This window comes from Dipodomys spectabilis, unplaced genomic scaffold (genome assembly GCF_019054845.1).
Source record: "Dipodomys spectabilis isolate Male_0828 unplaced genomic scaffold, ASM1905484v1 ptg000411l, whole genome shotgun sequence".
In the NCBI taxonomy this organism is placed as follows: domain Eukaryota; kingdom Metazoa; phylum Chordata; class Mammalia; order Rodentia; family Heteromyidae; genus Dipodomys; species Dipodomys spectabilis.
Window position 1 is genome coordinate 1,134,914 of NW_024871088.1, and position 18,397 is coordinate 1,153,310.

Below are 18,397 nucleotides of genomic sequence, written 5' to 3' on the forward strand. Positions count from 1 at the left end.
TGGCCAGTGTGCATGGACAGCAACAGTGTTGAGGTGTTCATGTGGAACATGAGGCAGGCTGGCCTGTCCTTGCTCAGCAAGCTGGTCTTGATGGACATCCATGGGGTGCAGCAGTGAGTGGCAGGGACAGGCTTGAGCCTTGGGGGGGGGGGGCAAGCCCAAGCCAGTGGGGTGTAGCACCGTGGTGGGTGTCCAGTGAGGGGGAGTGGAGGGGCACAGGACGTGATGGGCCTGCCGCCCGTGTTGTTGGGTGGCGGTGGGGGGTAAGGACAAGGGGACAGGCGGGCTGCTGAAGGATTTAATGGCGAGGGTTGAGGTAGGGGCCATAGCTACTGCTTCTGCGTTGTGTGCGGAAGGGAGGCTGCCCATGGGTGGAGTGAGGGAGGGCGTGGAGTAGAGTTTGTGGGGAGCAGCTGTCTGGGGCTAAGACACCGTTAGGCAGCACGGCATCCCGTCCAGCTGCTCGCCAGGAATGTTGCGTGCACCGGGCAGCGTGGCTCCGCTGGTACACTTGTGCGTTGTGAGGCACGGGCCAATGGGCACTGGGGAGTGCTTTGCCCCGGCCCCCTCCCCACAGTCCCTCAGCTCAGGCTGCCGCTCTTCCTTCTGCGGGGGGTCTTCTGTGGGGGCCGGAATGAGGGGGGCTGGGGTGACTGGGAGGTAGGTGGCTCAGCTAGGGCTTGCGGGAGTCCCGCGCATCCCGGCGAGGCTGGCGCTTGGCTCTGGAGGAGTGCAGTGGGGCTTCCGTGGCAGCAGCAGCAGAGAGGGGCACAGTGGTGGCCGGAGCCCAGGGCAGGAATGTGAGGCTCAGGCCAATGGTCCCAAAGTCTTCCCAATGTGGGGTCAGTGGCAGGAAGGACAGACACAGTGTGGCTGAGGGGAGCGCGGGTGGGGTGGGGTGGTGTCCAGGGCTCAGAGCTTGTGGGGGTTCACCCACTTGTAGGTACCCTCATAGTGGAAGCCTACTCTCTTCATCAAGTCGTCTGCCTCTGTGGGGCCGCGGCTGGAAGCAAGACAAGATAGGCCCAGGGAAGGAAACATGAAGGATCCTCGCTTGTGGGGGTCCCCCCTTCCATGCCCCCCCACCGCCTATCCTTCCCTTACCTCCCATACACATAGGGGATGGGCTGCGGCTTCTCGCTGTCAATCTTGTGCAGTAGGGGAGTGAAGATCCTCCAGGCCTCCCGGAGCTCGTCGCTGAGGGGACATGGGGTGGCTTGTGGGGAGCAGTGTTGCGCATAGCGGGGGAGGGGAGAGCACTCTCTTGCCTGCCCCCCCCCCAGATGTCTGGGGGAAGATCGCTGGGCACCCTCACCTGCGCACAAAGTGCATCTGGCTGCCACAGAAGACGTCCAGGATGAGGCGCTCATAGGCATCAGGGAGCTTGACGTTCTGCAGGGGGAAGGGCTCGCTGCCACCACGGGTATGCAACAGCCCCTCACTGCATGTGCAACAGCATGCATGCAACAGCCCCCTCCCCGGCTCGCCCTCTCAGTGGGCACCTTGTATCTGTTGCCATAGGTCAGGTCCAGCTCCGACTCCTCGGGGTTGAAGAACATGCCGGGCTTCTTGGTCATCATCTTGGTGTACACGGCCTCGTTGGGTTGCACGCGGATGACCAGCTCGTTGCGCTTGCACTGCTGGTGGAAGATGTCACCCGCCACGTCGTGGAACTGCAGCCTCACCTCTGCCTTGCGCTCATTCAGAGCTTTGCCGCAACGAAGGATGAAGGGCACCCCTGCGGGGGAGGAGTGGGCTGGCCTCAGGGCTTGGGTTTTGCACAGGCCCGGGCCATGTGCAAGTGCTTGAGTGGTGGTGTATGTGGTGTGTGTAGGGAGGGGGCATATAAAGAGGACGCACACCTACCATCCCACCGCTCATTCTCCACATAGAGAACGACAGCAGCGAAGGTGGCGGTGGTAGAGCCGAGAGGCACGGTGGGGTCGTCGAGGTAGCCTTTGGCGGCTTCTCCTTCTGCGCTGGGATTCCCCACGTACTGGCCCAGGACCACGTTGTCAGCCTTCACCTCAGAGATACACTTCAACACCTTGACCTGCGGCAAAGCCGGGGCAGGGGGGGAAGAGCAGGAGCCTGGGTGACAGGGCAGGTGCAGGGTGGGGGCCGTGGCTGGCAGCGCCTGCCCCCCTCCTACCTTCTCATCCCGGACATCATCCGAATCGGTGGAAGCGGGCTTCTCCATGGCCACCAGACACAGCATCTGCAGCAGGTGGTTCTGCATCACGTCCCTGGTGGAGGAGAAGGCTGAGGCCGGCCAGGAAGACGGGGGGGGGGGGCCCTCACCTTTGCCTCCCTTCCTGCTAGCCACATGCCAGGAGGCCCAACATCCCCAAACAAGGCTTCTAGTGACAAGCTGGCAGGAGTGCTTCCACACCCCTCACACGGAGGACACCAGAGTGTGCTCAGAATGGGGGGGGGGCGCAGGGCTGGGCGCATGCTCCTCTCTCACCTGATGATTCCAAATTCATCGAAGTAGCCCCCCCGGCCCTCAGTGCCAAAGGGCTCTTTGAAGGTGAGGATCACGCAGGCAATGTTGTCCCGGTTCCAGATAGGGCCAAAAATTCTGTTGGCAAATCTGTGTGGGGCACAGACAGAGGTGAGCGCGAGGGAGGTGGCTCCCCCTTGAGCCCCACTCCAGCCCCACGTGGGTGGGGGGGCTCAGCCCCTACCTCAGCACCATGAGGTTCTGCACCATCTCCTTGCCCAGGTAGTGGTCGATGCGGTAGATCTGGTCCTCACGGAACAGGGACGAGATGTGGTTGGACAGCTGGTCAGAGCTCTGCAGGTCTCTCCCGAACGGCTTTTCCACAATGATGCGGTTCCAACCTCTGTGGGGAGCCCCCAGCCAGTTCCTTCAAACTCCTACTCCAGCAGCAGGACCCAAAGCCTTGTGACCCCAACTCTCTCCCCCCTGGAGCATCAACATTGTCTCCTTGCCTTTCCACAGAGCCCCTCACACCCATGGATACCTTCTGTCCCCCCAAGTCCTTCTTGACTCAACCTGCTTGGGAGGGGAACCACTCCAAGACCTGCCTGTCCTGCATGCTACAATGGACTGCTACCTTTCTCAGAGGCCCATGTCCCTCCAGCCCCAGGTCAGGTCCTCACTGGGCTGCTCAGCAATCAGTGAACAGCTAGCTCCCCCCAGTGGTCTATTTATTTATTTTTTTGAGACAAGTTATCAGTATGGTGCTTAGGTTGGCTTGGAATTCTCAAGCTTAAGGAATCTTCCCATTTTTTTTTTCTTTTTGAGGCAGGGCCTCTCTGTGTAGTCTAGGCTGGCTTGGAACTTACCATCCTTCTGCCTCAGCCTCTGAATGCTGGATTGTAAGAATGCACTACCATGTCCACGCTCTGCCTCAGCCTCTTGAGTAGTTGAGATTTATAGGCACAGGTCACTACATTCGATTCCCAATTCTTTTTTTTTTTTTTGGGGGGGGAAGATGTAGTACTGGGGTTTGAATTTAGGGTATCACTTGCTAAGCAGTCTCTTTACCATTTGACTGTAGCACCTTCATTAGTTTCAAAAGGAGAAGAGGCTGGGCACCAGTGACTCATGCTTATAATCCTATTTACTCAGTAGGCTGAGATCTAAGGATAGAACTTTAATGTCAGCTAGGGCAGGAAAGTCCATGAGACTCTTACCCTCAATTAACCACCCAAACACTGGAAATGGCTGGTGGTAGGGGCTCATGCCTGTGATCCTAGCTACTTAGGAGGCTGAGATGTAAGGATTGCAGTTCAAAGCCAACCCAGGCACAAAGTTTCGTATCTTCAACCAACTACCTAAAAAAGTTAGAAGTGCAACTGTGGCTCAAGTGGTAGAATGCTGGCCTGGAGTAAAAAAGCTCAGGAACAGCTCCCAGGCCCTGAGTTCAAGACCCAGGACCTGCCCCCAAACAAACAAACAAAAAAAAAACCCATAAAAAATCTCCACAGGAAACAAAAGGAAACAAAAGAAAACAGGCAAGAAATGGCTGCTAGCAAGCAGTGATTTCTCATGGAGCAAAACTGCCACCTTGTGGGCGTGGTAGAGACACAGGGAAAATACAAATGTCAAGAGTGGGGTAATAGCAGTTTGGTGGAGCAACACTGCCATCTTGTGGGCTTGGAAGAAATTGTGGCCAAAGGATTTCGGTTTGAGGCATTTGAGCCCAAATTATACATAGTAGCAGCATTTTTAGTAAAGACTATTTGAAAATCGCCAGTTACAGCTTATTTTCTTGTTTGGAGAGCTAACTAATTTATAGTACAAACAAGGGTTATCTGCATTTTCAGACAGCTTAGACTGGCTGACCCTGGAGGGTGTGCACAGTAGCCAAGGGTAGCCCTCCCTCACCCTGGCAGATCAGACCAAGGCAGAGCAAACAGAGGAGGCAGGAAGGAAGAGAGGACAAGCCTTACGTCTGGCTCATGCAGGTCTCACTGATGTTCTTGGTGACAGCTTCATAGACCGTAGGAGGCAAGGCCAGGTAGAAGAGGCGATTGGCCTGTGACCCCGGGTGGAGAGCATTGATGTGGCTATTGAGGTCCTGGTAGGAGGCTGGGTCATTGTATTGGCCAGATACGTAGGAGTTGCGGGCAAAGAATTCTTCTAGCTTGGGCCTCTCTTCTGGAGTGGCCTGGGAGATATGGATAATTAGACAGGCATATGTCAATACCTCACTTCTGCTTCTTCAGAGTCCATGTTTTTTTCTGCCCCAGGGACTGAAAGTTCTTATTTATGAACGTTTTTCTCTTGTTGGTCCATGGAGGTCTCTCCCTTAGAAGTCAGCTATCCTGGCCCCACTGGACGAAGGTTCACTCCATCTTGTGAGCTTTGCACATCCATAGAGAGAGGACAGAGGCAGGCGGCATGAACGCGGGTGATGCAAAGTCCTTAGGCAGGGCCTGGGCACCCCTGAACCTCTAGGGCCCTAAGACTATATTTCAGGCTTCAGGGAAAATGGACCTGGGCGAAGACAATGGGAAATAACTCTCTCCAAAATCACCACACAAACTTGCTAAGAAATGCCAACTAGTAGCATTTCCCACTGTCTTGGAAGAAGCCCCTGTGGACTGATCTTTTTCTAGCTCTTGGCCAATTCCAATGTGGCCCAGAGCAAAGCAGGATGAGGCTAGGAAGTCTGGGTTGGAATAGGAGATCTTGGGAAAGAGACCCCTTCAGCTCCCCTTGCCTAGAGGTCCTCTTGTCATGGAGGAAGCAGTGAGGACTTTTGGGTGGCTGCAGAGTAGTGGCTTTGGGGAGGTGAGGAGAGAGGCACTGGGCCTGGAGTCTCCAGGCGGCCCTGCCTGTGTGAGTCAAGGGAGAAGGGAGGGATGGAAGGGCATACCCTTTAGTGGGTCACCTGCCTAGGGGCTAGGGAAGAAGACAGAACAAGGCTGGATGACATCCCCAAACCACGTACTTTGAAGAAGGGTTCACTCTGCTTGCGGATGTCATCCACTGTGAGGGAAGAGCGGGCAAAGCCCACGATGAAGGTGTCTTCTGGCAGGAGGCCATCTCGAAACAGCCACCTGAGGACAGAATACACCTATAGCCAAGCTGGGGAGGACAAGATCACAGGGAGACCAGATGGGCAGTGGGAGGGTACACTTACCAGATGGTAGGGTAAATCTTCTTCTTGGCCAGATCACCCTGTGGCAAAGGAAAGAGGTGTGTTGGTAAGAAACTAGCACATGACTAAGATCATCTCCTACCACTGGTGATCTGCACATCCATTCAAGGTCACTACTCAGCTATAATTATGCGCATCTGCCTGGTTCTCATCCATCAGCAGAGGAACCCTGAGATCCCGGCCTGCCCCATCCCTGTACTTGTGATCCACGTTGTATACATGTGTCTCCTGCATTCAAGAAGAAAGCCTGGAAACTTAAATGAATTAGAACTGAATAATGATAGGACCACCACATATCAAAACTAGTGAGATTTGGTCTTAAATCTCACATGAGCAAAAGAATGGGTCAAAAGTAACAATCACTCATCTACTGGATGAAGCTGAAGAAAGAACAGCAGGGCAGGTATGGCAGTACATGGCTATAATCATAGTACTTGGTGGCTTAGACAGGAGGAATTTGAAGCCTACCTGGTACACAGAATGGAACATTAAAAAGAGAAAAAAAGACTAACAAAGCCAGAAGTTGGTGTCTGAAAAAGACTAATAAAGTCAGACAAACCTGTGACATGGTGTTATTTATTTATTTTTCTGTCAGTTGTGGGGCCTGAATTCTGGGCCTGGGCACTGTCCCTCAGCTCTTCAGCTCAAGGCTAGTTCAGGAAGATACTGGGAATAAAGTGGTACAAAGCACACCCTGGAAATGCAGAGGAGCTCTCTACAAACATCTTTACTCTATGACTGTCAAAGGTTGGACTAATTCCTCTAAAAAAAAGCCTATAAGAATGGATTAAGGGACTTGAGTGGGGCAATGGCCACTAAAGCAATCCTTGGCATGGAGAGCATGCAAAAATCAAGGAAGAGAGAATTCCAGTTGGAAGCAGACACAAGAAAGGAGTGTGCAGAATCTTGCTACTAAAACACAATGAGGAAGGCATGTGGGAAAACCGCTCAGTCTCTCATTTATGCACATACATGCAGACACAGAAATCCTGTAGAAAACAGTAGCCAACAAAATCGTGCAATGAAGCCGGGCACTCTGGCTCATGCCTATAATCCTAGCTACTCAGGAGGGTGAGATCTGAGGCTTGAGTTTTTTTTTTTTTGTCTATAGTGGGGCTTGAACTCTGGGCCTGGGTGCTGTCCCTCAGCTCTTTAGCTCAAGGCTAGCGCTCTACAGCACCACTTCCAGCTTTTTCTGCTTATGTGGTGCTGAGGAATGGAACCCAGGGCCTCAGGCATGCAAGGCAAGCACTCTACCACTGAGCCACCTTCCCAGCCCTGAGGCTTGAGTTTTGTTGTTGTTGTTGGTCATGGGGCCTGAACTGTGGGCCTGGGCACTGTCCCTCAGCTCTTCAGTTCAAGGCTAGTGCTCTACCACTTGAGCCACAGCACCACTTCTGGCACTCTACCACTGAGCTACCTTCCCAGCCCCTGAGGCTTGAGGTTTGAAGCCAGCTTAGGCAGATAAATTGTGAGACTCATCCAGAACTAACCAACAACAAGCTTAAAGTGGAGCTATGTTTCATTAGAATTGAGTGAAAAGCCAAGCATGAGCTTGAGGCCTTGAGTTCAAGCCCTACCACTACAAAAAAAGTAGATAAAAGATTACAGAATGGGGCTGGGAAGGTGGCTCAGTGGTAGAGCGTTTGCCTTGCATGCCTGAGGCCCTGGGTTCCATTCCTCAGCACCACATAAGCAGAAAAAGCCGAAAGTGGTGCTGTGGCTCAAGTGGTAGAGCACTAGCCCTGAGCTAAAGAGCTGAAGGACAGCACCCAGGCCTAGAGTTCAGGCCCCCAAAATGAGAAAAAAAAAAAAAAAAAGGTCACAGAGAACTATCCCTTCATGACAAAAAACTCTTTTCAAAGTAGAAAAGGGGAACTTCCTTAACTTGAAATAGGGTATGTATGAAACATCCTACAAACACCATAAACAGGAAACGTTGAGATAATTTCCTGTCAACAATCAGGAACAAAAAAAGAATGCCTGCCACTGGCTGCTTAGGCAATGCTAAGCCAACGGCCCTAGCCATTGCATGAAGACAAGAAAACAAAATGCTATAATGTACGGAAGGGAAGAAACAAAACTGCTATTATTACATGATACTGGGCATTAAGAAAACTGCTTCACGGGCTGGGAAGTTGGCTCAGTGGTAGAGCGCTTGCCTTGCATGCATGAGGCCCTGGGTTCCATTCCTCAGCACCACATAAGCAAAAAAGAAAAAAGCCGGAAGTGGTGCTGTGACTCAAGTGGTAGAGCGCTAGCCTTGAGCTGAAGAGCTGAGGGACAGCGCCCAGGCCCAGAGTTCAAGCCACACAACCGACAAAAAAAAAAAAAAAAAAAAGAAAAAAAAATCATAAATATAGAAATCAGTAGTTAGAAGAACTGATAAAAGGGATTTCACCAAAATTAAACAAGGACTTCTGCCCATCCCAAGAGACGGTGCTGGACGTGGTGGCACAGAATACTTGTAATTCGAGCATGTGGGAAGTGTAGGCAGGAGGATTTTGTGATCCAGGTCAGGCTAGGTGGCAGTAGTAAGACTCTGTCTTAAAAAAAAAGAGGGGGAGACTGGGAAGGTGGCTCAGTGGGAGAGCGCTTGCCTTGCATGCATGAAGCTCTGGGTTCAATTCCTCAGCACCACATAAGCAAAAAGAAAAAAGCCGGAAGTGGTGCTGTGGCTCAAGTGGTAGAGCGCTAGCCTTGAGCTGAAGAGCTGAGGGACAGTGCCCAGGCCCAGAGTTCAGGCCCCACGACCGGACCCCCCCCCCCCCAAAAAAAAAGGCCAGGGCTCACGCCTGTCATCCTAGCTACTCAGGAGGCTGAGATCTGAGAATTGAGGTTCAAAGCCAGCCCAGGCAGGAAAGTCCTGTGAAATAAGCATCTGGCCTCCCAAAGATCTGCGCACACATGCCCACGCATACTTCATTCAAAACTTTCCCATACTGGAAGCAAAATGCTTAAATCAGTCAGTAGGTAAATGGAATACATACTGTGTATCTGTACAAAGGGTTACTGGCTAGCACGGAGAAATGTGATAAAGATCATCCAACATGGGCAAATCATATAAATATATTTACGCAAAGTGGCCAAATACTGGTGATTTTGCTTCAAGGCCTAGAATGGGCAACAATTACAACAGCAACAGAGATTAAATCAGTGGTTGCCTATAGCAGAGGGGAGCCATTAGAAGAACATTCTGGGGGACATAAATATCCTAGATTATCAATTGCAAAGTTATTATTTATGAAATGCCATATGTACTAAAAGATAGTGGAAAGAATGAGTGGGGGGTGAGGAAGGGGTCAGAAATTACATTTGGGGAACGTTGAGCGAAGGAGGTGCCACTTGGGTATAGATAATGTTCTTTTTTTTTTGGTGGGTTTTGGCGCTTGACCTCAGGCCTGGGTGCTGTCCCTGAGCTCATTTGCTCAAGGCTAGTACTCTATCACTTTGAGCCACAGCTCCACTTATGGTTCTTTGATAGTTAGGTGGATATAAGAGTCTCACAGACTTTCCTGCTTCAGCTGGCTTTGAATCTCAACCCTCAGTTCTCAGCCTCCTGAATAGCTAGGATTACAAGCGTGAGCCACCAGTGCCTGACAATGTACAGGGTCTGGCTATGCCGCCTAAATTCTGGGACTACAGGCAGTAATGTTCTGTTTCTTGGTGTGAGTGAAGCTTATATGGGTGTGCAAAGTTGGTGAAAGTTGTCAAGCCGTACTTTATGGCCTGTGTTCCTTTCCATGTATATTCCAATAAAACATAAAAAAATGTAGATACAACACTGCTGCCTTCATACTTAGTAGCAACAGTTGTAAGGGGGAAAAAAGGCAACTTAAAGCAATACTGCAGGGTGCTGGTAGCTCACACCTATAAATAATAGCTACTGAGGCAGCTGAGATCTGAGGATCATGGTTCAAAGCTAGCTCAGGTAGGAAAGCCTGAGACTCTCTTTTTCTTTGTGTTGGTCCTGGGCACTGTACCTGAACTTTTGTGCTCAAGGGTAGCACTCTCCCACTTGAGCCACAGTTCACCTTCTGGTTTTTTGGTGATAAAAAGTCTTATGGACTTTAGCTGGCTTTGAGCCATGATCCTCAGATCTCAGCCTCCTGAGTAGCTAGAATTCTAGGCGTTGAGCTACCAGTGCCTGGCATCCTTGAGACACGTATGTCCAATTAACTACTAGAAAACTGGAAGTGGCGCTAGGGCTCAAGTGGTAGAGCATTAGCCTTGAGCCAAAAGAGCTCACGGACAGAACCCAGGCCCTGAGTTCAAACCCTGTGGCTAACAACAACAACAAAAAAGAACAAACATTCTTAAGTCCTTAGAAATACATGCAAAGCAGTGTATGTATAATTAAATGATACAACTCCATTAAAGACCTCCAAGAAGAATCACAATACCCCTCTCCCTGCTCCAAGCCAATCTGTACATTCAATTGAGCAGCAAGGGCCTAACCATGCTTTTTGTTAGTAACTCAAGAAACCACAAGGAAAAGGGGCAGAATCGCCAGCACACTCTTGAGGGAAAATGGAGTAGGGTGTCTGTCCTTTGATATTAGATCCTATAATTAAGAGCGTGGGATGGGATGGGCCAGGGCGTGAGCCTACGCTCCAGAGAGCAGAGCCCCTCCAGGAGGGGAGGGGAGTGGTGCAGACATGAGGGCGGTGGCCCAATCTGGATCTCAACTCACTTTGGACTGGAAAACCAACTCCTGGAATTAAGGACCTGAATATTCATACAAAAGTAATTTGTAGAAATCTTTCCTTCACCTGTATCTGATTTTAAAAAATCCAGGGGCATGGGAAGGTGTTTCAGTGGTAGAGTGCTTGCCTAGCATGCATGAAGCACCAGGTTCGATTCCTCAGCACCACATACACAGAAAAAGCTGGAAGTGGCACTGTGGCTCAAGTAGTAGAGTGCTAGCTTTTAGTAAAAGAGGATCAGGGACAGTGCCCAGGCCCTGAGTTCAAGCCCCAGGACAGGCAAAAAAATGCAAAACAACACATTTAACAGGTATTTCCAACCTGTTTTTCCAGATGTTTGGGATAACTTTTCAGATGGAGCCTGTTTGGGCAGTGTGAACTTTGCTGAGCTCAAACAAATTCAGAAGGGAGCCCAAAGAACACTTCCTGCCTCCAACCAATGTTCCGTGTGGAGGTGCTAGGCCACCCAGAAGGTGAAGTGACCTGCTGTCCCATTTGACATAATGCCTCAAAGGCAACTTACTGCCATTTCAAGTGGTCGCATACACAACCCAGCCATGCTGTTTGGCCCTTTAAAAATGAAGACATTGGCCAGGCGCTGGTAGCTCAGGCCCATAATGAGGAGGCTGAGATCTGAGGACTGTGGTTTGAAGCCAGTGCAGGCAGGAACGTTTGTGAGACTCCTTATTTCCAACTAACCACTCCCCCCCCCACCTAAAAAAAATCTCTAAGTAAAACTGTGGCTTAAGTGGTAGAGTACCAGCAAAGGGGGGGGGGGGGTGGCAAAGACAAAGATGTAACATTGTCTTAAATATAAACTACAAAAATGTTCGAGCTAAACCTGGTAATACATGTAGTAACCCTAGCTTCTTGGGAGGCTGAGGCAGGATGATTTAAAGTTTGGGTCTAGACTGCTTCATAAAAGCCTGTCTTGACATAAAATAAAGTGCCGGGTCATATCCCTAGTACCAACAACAGAAATGCTGAAGTAATGGGGCTACACTGATGAGTCCATTTCGGTTGTGGGGCCTGAACTCTGGGCCTGGGCGCTGTCCCCCAGCTCTTCAGCTGTAGACCAGCGCTGAGACCAACCTGAGCCAGCCCCACTTCCGGCTTTTTCCGATTATGTGGTACTGAGGAATGGAACCCAGAGCCTCATGCATGAAAGGCAAGCGCTCTACCACTGAGCCACCTTCCCAGCCCTTTCTTTCTTTTTTCAAACTTGTTTTTATTTATTTTTGTGCCAGCATTTTCACTTGAACTCAGGGCCCCATGCTCTTACTTGGCTTTTGTGTTCACAGCTGGCATTCTACCACTTGGGCCACAAGTCCACTCTACTACTCCACTTGCTGATTAACTGAAGATAAGAGTCTTAGGAACTTTTTTGCCTGGGCTGGCTTTAAACCTCAATCCAAACATCTCAGCCTCTTGGGTAGCTAGGATTATAGGTGTGAGCCACCAGTGCCTGGCTGGCAAAGCCCACTTCTAACAGCAATGAAGACATGAAAGCGATGGCCTGGGGACACAGCTTAGTGGTAGGGTGTGTGATTAGCATGTGCAAGGCCCTGGGTTCCCACCCCACCACAACCCATAAACAAACAAATCAACCAACCAACCCAGCCATCACATAACCGGATCAGCTGGAGGAAGGCGGGTGAGGGAGCTATTAAAGAGCTCCTTCGTGGGAAATCTCCAGAGTACTCTGGAGTGGCCTCTTATGTTAACCGCTCCCTCCTATGTGAACTGATGGGAACTTGGGCCCAATGGCCTCTCTGTACTCCCACCTTGGGGGATTATCTTTAGGAAGATGGTGCAGATGCACTGTTGGCCTCCTCCTCCATGCGCACATCCTAGCATGCCAGCCAGGCCCTCTGAGCAGCTTCTTTGGCGCTCTCTTCCATCACATGGTTTCCCTTGCTTCTGTCAAGGTCCAGTTCACACAGTCCCCAGCCCTGTGTTAGGAGTCCCCCAACAGGGCTGTCACCTTGTCAGTGCGCATGCTCCCATGGCTCAGTACTGGCCTCACATACTCCAGAAAGGGGCAGCTTGCTGGGAACCAGACCCAGAAAAAACAATGGGAATCCCGGCGGGGCCAAACCTCTAAGCAGGCAATGTTTGCATATGATCAAATTCCAGCAGATTGGGAGGAATCAGGGCAGACTCCAGGCAGCCCGGTAGCAAGGGACTGGTGTGCTGAGTCACAGTTGCTGTTTGTTCTCATTCCCTTTGGGATTAACAAGAGAACCTGCTTGCCTTGTTTCAGCTCAGTTCCTGCAACCGACAGTCTGCTGGGCTCCAAGTCACCCAAGGGAGAGGCGAGGTAGGACCAAGGATGGAGGGGGAGGGGGGCAACAGCTACTCTCCTCAGGTTGGGGTGGCCCAGCCATCCAGGCTGGCCTGCAAGACTCTTATTACAGTCCTCTGGAGTGAGGGATATGGGCACAAGTAAAATGTACCCATGCCATGTGTGGGAGTAGGGCCAAGGAGAGTACTGGTGGAAAGCCTTTCATCTTTGCCACCCCCTCACATTACTCAAGGCAGGGATGGGATCTACCCAAGGACATGTGGTGATTAGGAGAAAGAGGGGGCAGGATTAAGATCTGCTGTCACCAGTGCCCGGTGAGGCCAGGACAAAGGGACAAGGGCTACCACCTACCTGTGGTCCCTTAGCCTCTTACTTCCTAAACCTAAATCACTGCTGCCTTTCATCTGGGTGGAAGGGATTTTGGCTTGAGTCGTGGCAGGGGTGGGCTACCCTGTCCCTCAATGGTTGTTGTGGGTTGCAGATCCACGTTAACTCTCCAAGGCTGGAGCACCTATCGTTAGCGGAGGCCAGCTAGCTGACTTATGGCTCCTGGGACAAAAGACCTAGTGGCTTCTGAAGCAAGCTGAGGATGAGAAACTAACTCAAAAGGCCCTTCCTCTTCCACCCTGGGGCTCTGTGAGTCACCATACTTTTGGGAGAATGCCAACATCATCATGACACAGCAAAGAACCTTATCAGGATAAGATGGAAGTCAGCCCTGAAATGAGCTAAAAAAAATAGAAAGCCTGGGGTTTTCAGGCCACTCTGCATACCACCCCAGCATTGGGATGGACCCCGAGTACCTCCTGTGCCCGGGGCACAGATGGGAAAACTGAGGCCCAGATGGATGAGGGCCCTGCAGTGGGCTTATGCGCTGATGTGGACAATTCACCTCCTCCCTGGCCCTGAGTGTCCGGGAGAGCCGCCCTCCAGCCTTGCTAGGTGCTATGATTGGGTCCTTCCCCACACCAGTCTGTAAGGCCAGAGCTTTCATGGTGGGCCAGGAAATGCCTCTTCTCGCTTCCTGTGAGGGTGGGAAGCTACAGCAGGGGTAACCTGAAGGGGCTCAAAGCTCATTGAGTAACTTCATGAAGCATGGTCAGGTGTTCCCAGGAAGGAAGCTGGGTGTGTGGGTGAGGGTTGGGCAAGGCAGCTAGGGAGGAAGCTGGGGCAAAGGATGGCCATTTGGGTTCAGCTTGCCCCTAGGATGTTCTGCTTGCTCAGGCTCCAGGCCTGTTGGCTCCTAGCTTCCTTTTGGTTTTTAGGCCACAGTGAGCTCGTTCTCAACTTAGGGCTTTGGGTACTTGCCCTCTCAGCCTTCAACTGCAGCTTTGATCTCCACGCTCTTTTCTTGCAGTCTGTGTGTTCTAGGAGCTGGGGACACAGGGGGCCATTTGTGGCTAGTCCCAGGTGCTCCTTTGATCTCTTATTGTCTACTTACTCCCCTTTGGTCCCTGACTACCCAGTGGTCCCATGAGGAGGACGAGGATTGTGGCTGCTACAGTCAGAAAGGGGTATTTGAGTCAGGGACTCGTGGCTTATACCTGCAATCCTAGCTACTCAGAAGGCTGAGGTTTGAGGATCATAGTTTGAAACCAGCCTGGGCAGGAAAGCCTGTAACACTGTCTTCTCTAGTTAAGCACCAAAAAGCTGGAAGTAGAAGTGTGGCACAACTGGTAGAGATCCAGCCTTGAGCTGAAGAGCTGAGGGACAGCGCCCAGACCCAGAGTTCAAGCCCCATGACCAACAACAACAACAACAACAAAATAAATAATAAAGAGCATGAGGCCCTGATTTTAAGCCTCACTACTGGCACACAATAAAACAACAAAGAAACAGGTCACTGAAACTTGATCACTACATGTTGAATGAATGAACAACTGGAGAACTCACTGGCTTTACAGAAGAGCTGTATTCTGCCTACCTCCTGCACTGAGTGAGGTATCAGGCCAGAGCAACTCTGGGAGCTGCCCATGCAGTAGGAACCCATTCTGGTCCAGCCCCCTCTGGCGGGGGTGGGGGGAAAGGGAGAAACAAACAATGGAGCTCTTCAGAAGATCCTCAACCTTCCCCCACTCCCCTCGGCCAGAGCAGAGCACTTCCCATATCTCTGCTCTGGAACCCTCTGGTTCTTACTTCCAGAGCAGAGGAAAGCAAAGGGGAAGGGAACCCTACCGACTACAATGATAGTTACCCAAACCCAGGCCAGTGAGAGCTCACACAATCAGCCTGGGGCAAAGCCTAGTTTGCTAGGTGAAAGACTGCCCTTCACATAAAGTCAGAATATTTGTTCCAGGTCACACAACAAGCTGGGATACTCTCAATGAGGAGTCTAAGAGTTGAGGGCTTGGAGTTGTTCCATTATTTTATCCTCCCTAGACCGAAGGTTAGACTCCTAGGTCCTAAAGTTTGTGGCTGCTACAGTTATAGCTCCTTAAAAGGGACCAGGCAGCAATCAGGATTGAGGCCAAGCTTGTCCCCGCTTTGTGCTGTGACTGGGTACCTCCCTTGGGTCTTAGAGTTTTAAAGATTTAAAGGAAGCACCCTTATAGCAGCAGAGCCCTTCTTCCTTGCTTGCTTCCTCATTCCTTTGGTTAAGTTCTCTTTTCCCAGTTCTGATCAGAATACAAAGGTGGCAGAGAGCAGGATTGGTAAAAGGAGCGACATATTCTATATTAATAAAAAATACCATTTCTTAAGAATTGAGGGGGTCAGAATGTGGAAGGTGCTGAGCCACAGGTTTTTAAGAGCTCTCTAGCTCTTGAGCAGAAGCTCAAGATTATATAATCAGGCTGGGTTGGTAGTGCATGTCTGTAATCCCATATACAAAAGAGGCAGAGATGAGTGAACAGAGGTTTGAGGTCAGCCTGGGAAAAAAATGTTAGCAAGATCTTATCTCAAAAAACAAGCTGAGCCAGGCACGGGTGGGTCCTGCTTGTAATCCTAGCCACGAAGGAGGGGAGATCTGAGGATCATGCTTTGAAGCCAGCCTGGGCAGAAAAGTCCATGAGAATCTTACCTCCAACTAATCAGTAAAAAGCCAGAAGTGCAACAGTGGCTCAACTGGTAGAATTTGAGCCTTGAGCAAAAACAGTTAAAGGACAGTGTCCATGTCCTGAGTTCAAGCCCTAGTACTAGCACACACAAAATCCTCCCATCCCCTTCCCTCTGAAAAGAAACCCCTAAGCCAGGCATACTCTTATGCTCCTGTAATTCTAGCTAGTGGGAGGCAGAGGTGGGAAGACCATGGTCCAAGGCTGGACCGAGGTGAGAACCTATCTGAAAAATAAAGCAAAAAAGGCTGAGAGTGTGATTCATTTGCTTACAAGTATAAGGCTATGGGTTCAAAGCCCAGCACCTCAAAAAAATTCACAATTAGTTAATTGTGAAGACAGATTAGCAAATTCTTGGGCACTTCCCAAGTTAAAAAGGAAAGTAAGCAAGCTGGGTCCTGGTAGCCTATGCCTAATCCTAGAAACTTGGGAGGCTAAAATCTGAGGATTGTGGATCAAAGACAGCCCGGGGTAGAAAAGTCTGTGAGACTTTTATCTCCAATTAACCAGTAAAAATCAAGAAGTGGAGATGTGGCTCAATGGCAGAGAAGCAGCCTTGAGTGAAAAAGCCAAGTGAGAGCCCAACGCCCTAATCCAGCCCGAGTAACGGCACACATTCAAAAAAGGAAAGTACGTGATTGAGACTGCCCAGTCTCATCAGACTCTGCACTTGTGTTTCTACCTCAAGCACACAAAGGAGGGTGATCTAGTCTGGGTCCCAAACTCTACTAATGTCACCCTCCTGGCTTTGTCATGTACCATCAACTGCTACATTTCTGCCTTTGCAGAGATGGTCTTTTTGGTCTTTCTTATCAGAACAAAATGGCAATTGTGTCAGCTGAACAATTGTGAAGAGTGAAGCTCCTCAGGAGATTTCAGAAGATGTGGCAAAGGGGAAGTATTTGAAGAAAGTTTCAGTGTTCATCCCCAGGGAACTTCATACAGTTAAAGGTAGACAGGCAGAGAACAGAGCTCAGGTCCTGCCTGCCTGTGAAACTGATGGTGCCATTTGTCAAGGTAAAAGCAGGTTTGGAGACAATACAGAATGAACAGCAATCCCTTTTACCTCTCAGTTTTCCCCATTGACCAGGAAAAAGTCCCTTAGTTCCCTTAGTACCGGCAGCTCTAGGAGTCTGGTCTATAGTCAATAGATTGGGCACAGATTTCAGAAATGCTTCCCACCTACCCACATCCTAGGCAGTGCTGGGGTAATAACTGCACAAAATCGGCTGGGAAGGCTGAGGTACTGAGTGGGAAGTCTCTTGCATAGTAGTGCTACATTCAAAGCCAGACTTTTCAGATTTAGGGCCTGGGGGAGACTCACCGATGCACCCATGATGATAAATATGTGTGTATCAGTCTGGTGGAATGCATTGCCCTGGTACAGCTCTTCCCGCAGGATTCCACACACCTGGGTCCGGCTCAGGGCCACCTGCTTCTCCATGGTGCTCTCTGGTGGAAGAAAGGCTCGTTGACAAGGCAGAGGAACACAGAAGAGCACTGGGAAGTCGGCCTCCTCGAGGAAGTCCTTGGGGCTCTCAATTGGCAGATGATTGATCTCGGAAATCACTCGCTGGGGATCGCCAGGAATGGGGTGGGGGTGGGGGTGGGTGGGGGAGGAGGGTTGGTGGATTAGAAACTGTGGCTTCTTGGGCTCCAGCCACACTCTCCACGCTGCCTTCGTTCGGGGCGCACATTACAGAATTACTTAAAAGTATTAAGTGCGTGTCTGGTAAAGTGTCGATTGTGGATGGCTGGACAAAATCCTGCAAGGGCATCGCACTTCATGCGCAGGACCATCTAACTCTGGACTCTGCCGGAAACTCCACAATGAATTGCAGCATTTAGGATAGGAGCAGATGATGAAGTTCAGCTTTAGCGCTACTCCTGCCTAGCTAGCAAGGGGGGTGGAGTGGGTGGGAATCCTAGCACGTCTCTCTTTTCAGGATCTCATCCTCATGGGCCCCATGGGAAAGGTGTGAGGTACAAAGGGATGGGTTAAGACCCTTTCGATTCTGCTGCATTCCCAACCATGGCAAAATAGCCTGTTGTCAGAGAAACGTGCAGTGCACCAGGCCGCAGCACGCTTCTCCGCCGGTGCGATGCCCCGTTACCTGCGACTGGTTGCTGCTGATCGCGTCGCTCACCACCCCGGAGTGCACGGCTGTTTCCGGGGGCTCTGGCCCGCCGGCTCATTTAATGCGTGAGGGCGGGCGCTTAGACTGAGCTGACCCGCCTCAGGAGAGGCGCGTGGGGCGGGTCCTCGGTCCACACCACGAAAGTGGGCGGGACTGGGGCAGGTGCGCGCGCATCCCAGGACAAGCCTCTTGCACAATATGCGCAGCCCCACCGGCACCTGCGCCGCCCGCTAGCCCTCCCACCGCCTACTGTCCCGCCTTCTGCTGCCCCGCGATTACGACGGGTTGAGGGAGAGAGCTCAGCAGCGGGCAGTTTCTCGAGTAACCATTGACACCCTGGCCTCACCCTATGGTGCAGTATTCCCGCCAGCCCCCTAGCGGCCGAGCGCGCGCCCCTCTCGGAGGGCCCCACTTCCGCCGATATTTGGCCACGCCTCCCTCGTGCCTTGTGGGCGGTGCCTTCTGCAACCTGGTTTGGCTCCTTGGTCGGGACGGATCACGCAGTGGCAGGATGCTGCTGCCTGACGCTAGGGACTATGTAGGTGGAGACGTCCTAAGA

The 18,397-nt window shown here is 51.2% G+C and overlaps 1 protein-coding gene across 2 annotated transcripts; it reads right to left on the reverse strand.

Annotated features, from left to right (window-relative positions):
* Nucleotides 1-275: 275 nt before the first annotated feature.
* On the reverse strand, nt 276-17,981 carry G6pd (glucose-6-phosphate dehydrogenase). Of its 2 annotated transcripts, none has more exons than XM_042667453.1 (13): nt 17,815-17,981; nt 17,025-17,152; nt 5,619-5,656; nt 5,427-5,535; nt 4,423-4,640; nt 2,688-2,846; nt 2,468-2,593; nt 2,153-2,246; nt 1,867-2,053; nt 1,503-1,738; nt 1,316-1,392; nt 1,105-1,197; nt 276-1,003 (listed from the first exon to the last, which is right to left on the reverse strand). In XM_042667453.1, exons 1-13 carry the CDS (start codon nt 17,894-17,896, stop codon nt 913-915), a joined length of 1,638 nt encoding a protein of 545 aa, XP_042523387.1. In that variant the 5' UTR covers nt 17,897-17,981; the 3' UTR covers nt 276-912. The 2 variants fall into 2 exon arrangements, with proteins under 2 accessions (XP_042523387.1, XP_042523386.1); XM_042667452.1 differs by having other exon boundaries at nt 17,025-17,170.
* Nucleotides 17,982-18,397: the final 416 nt, after the last annotated feature.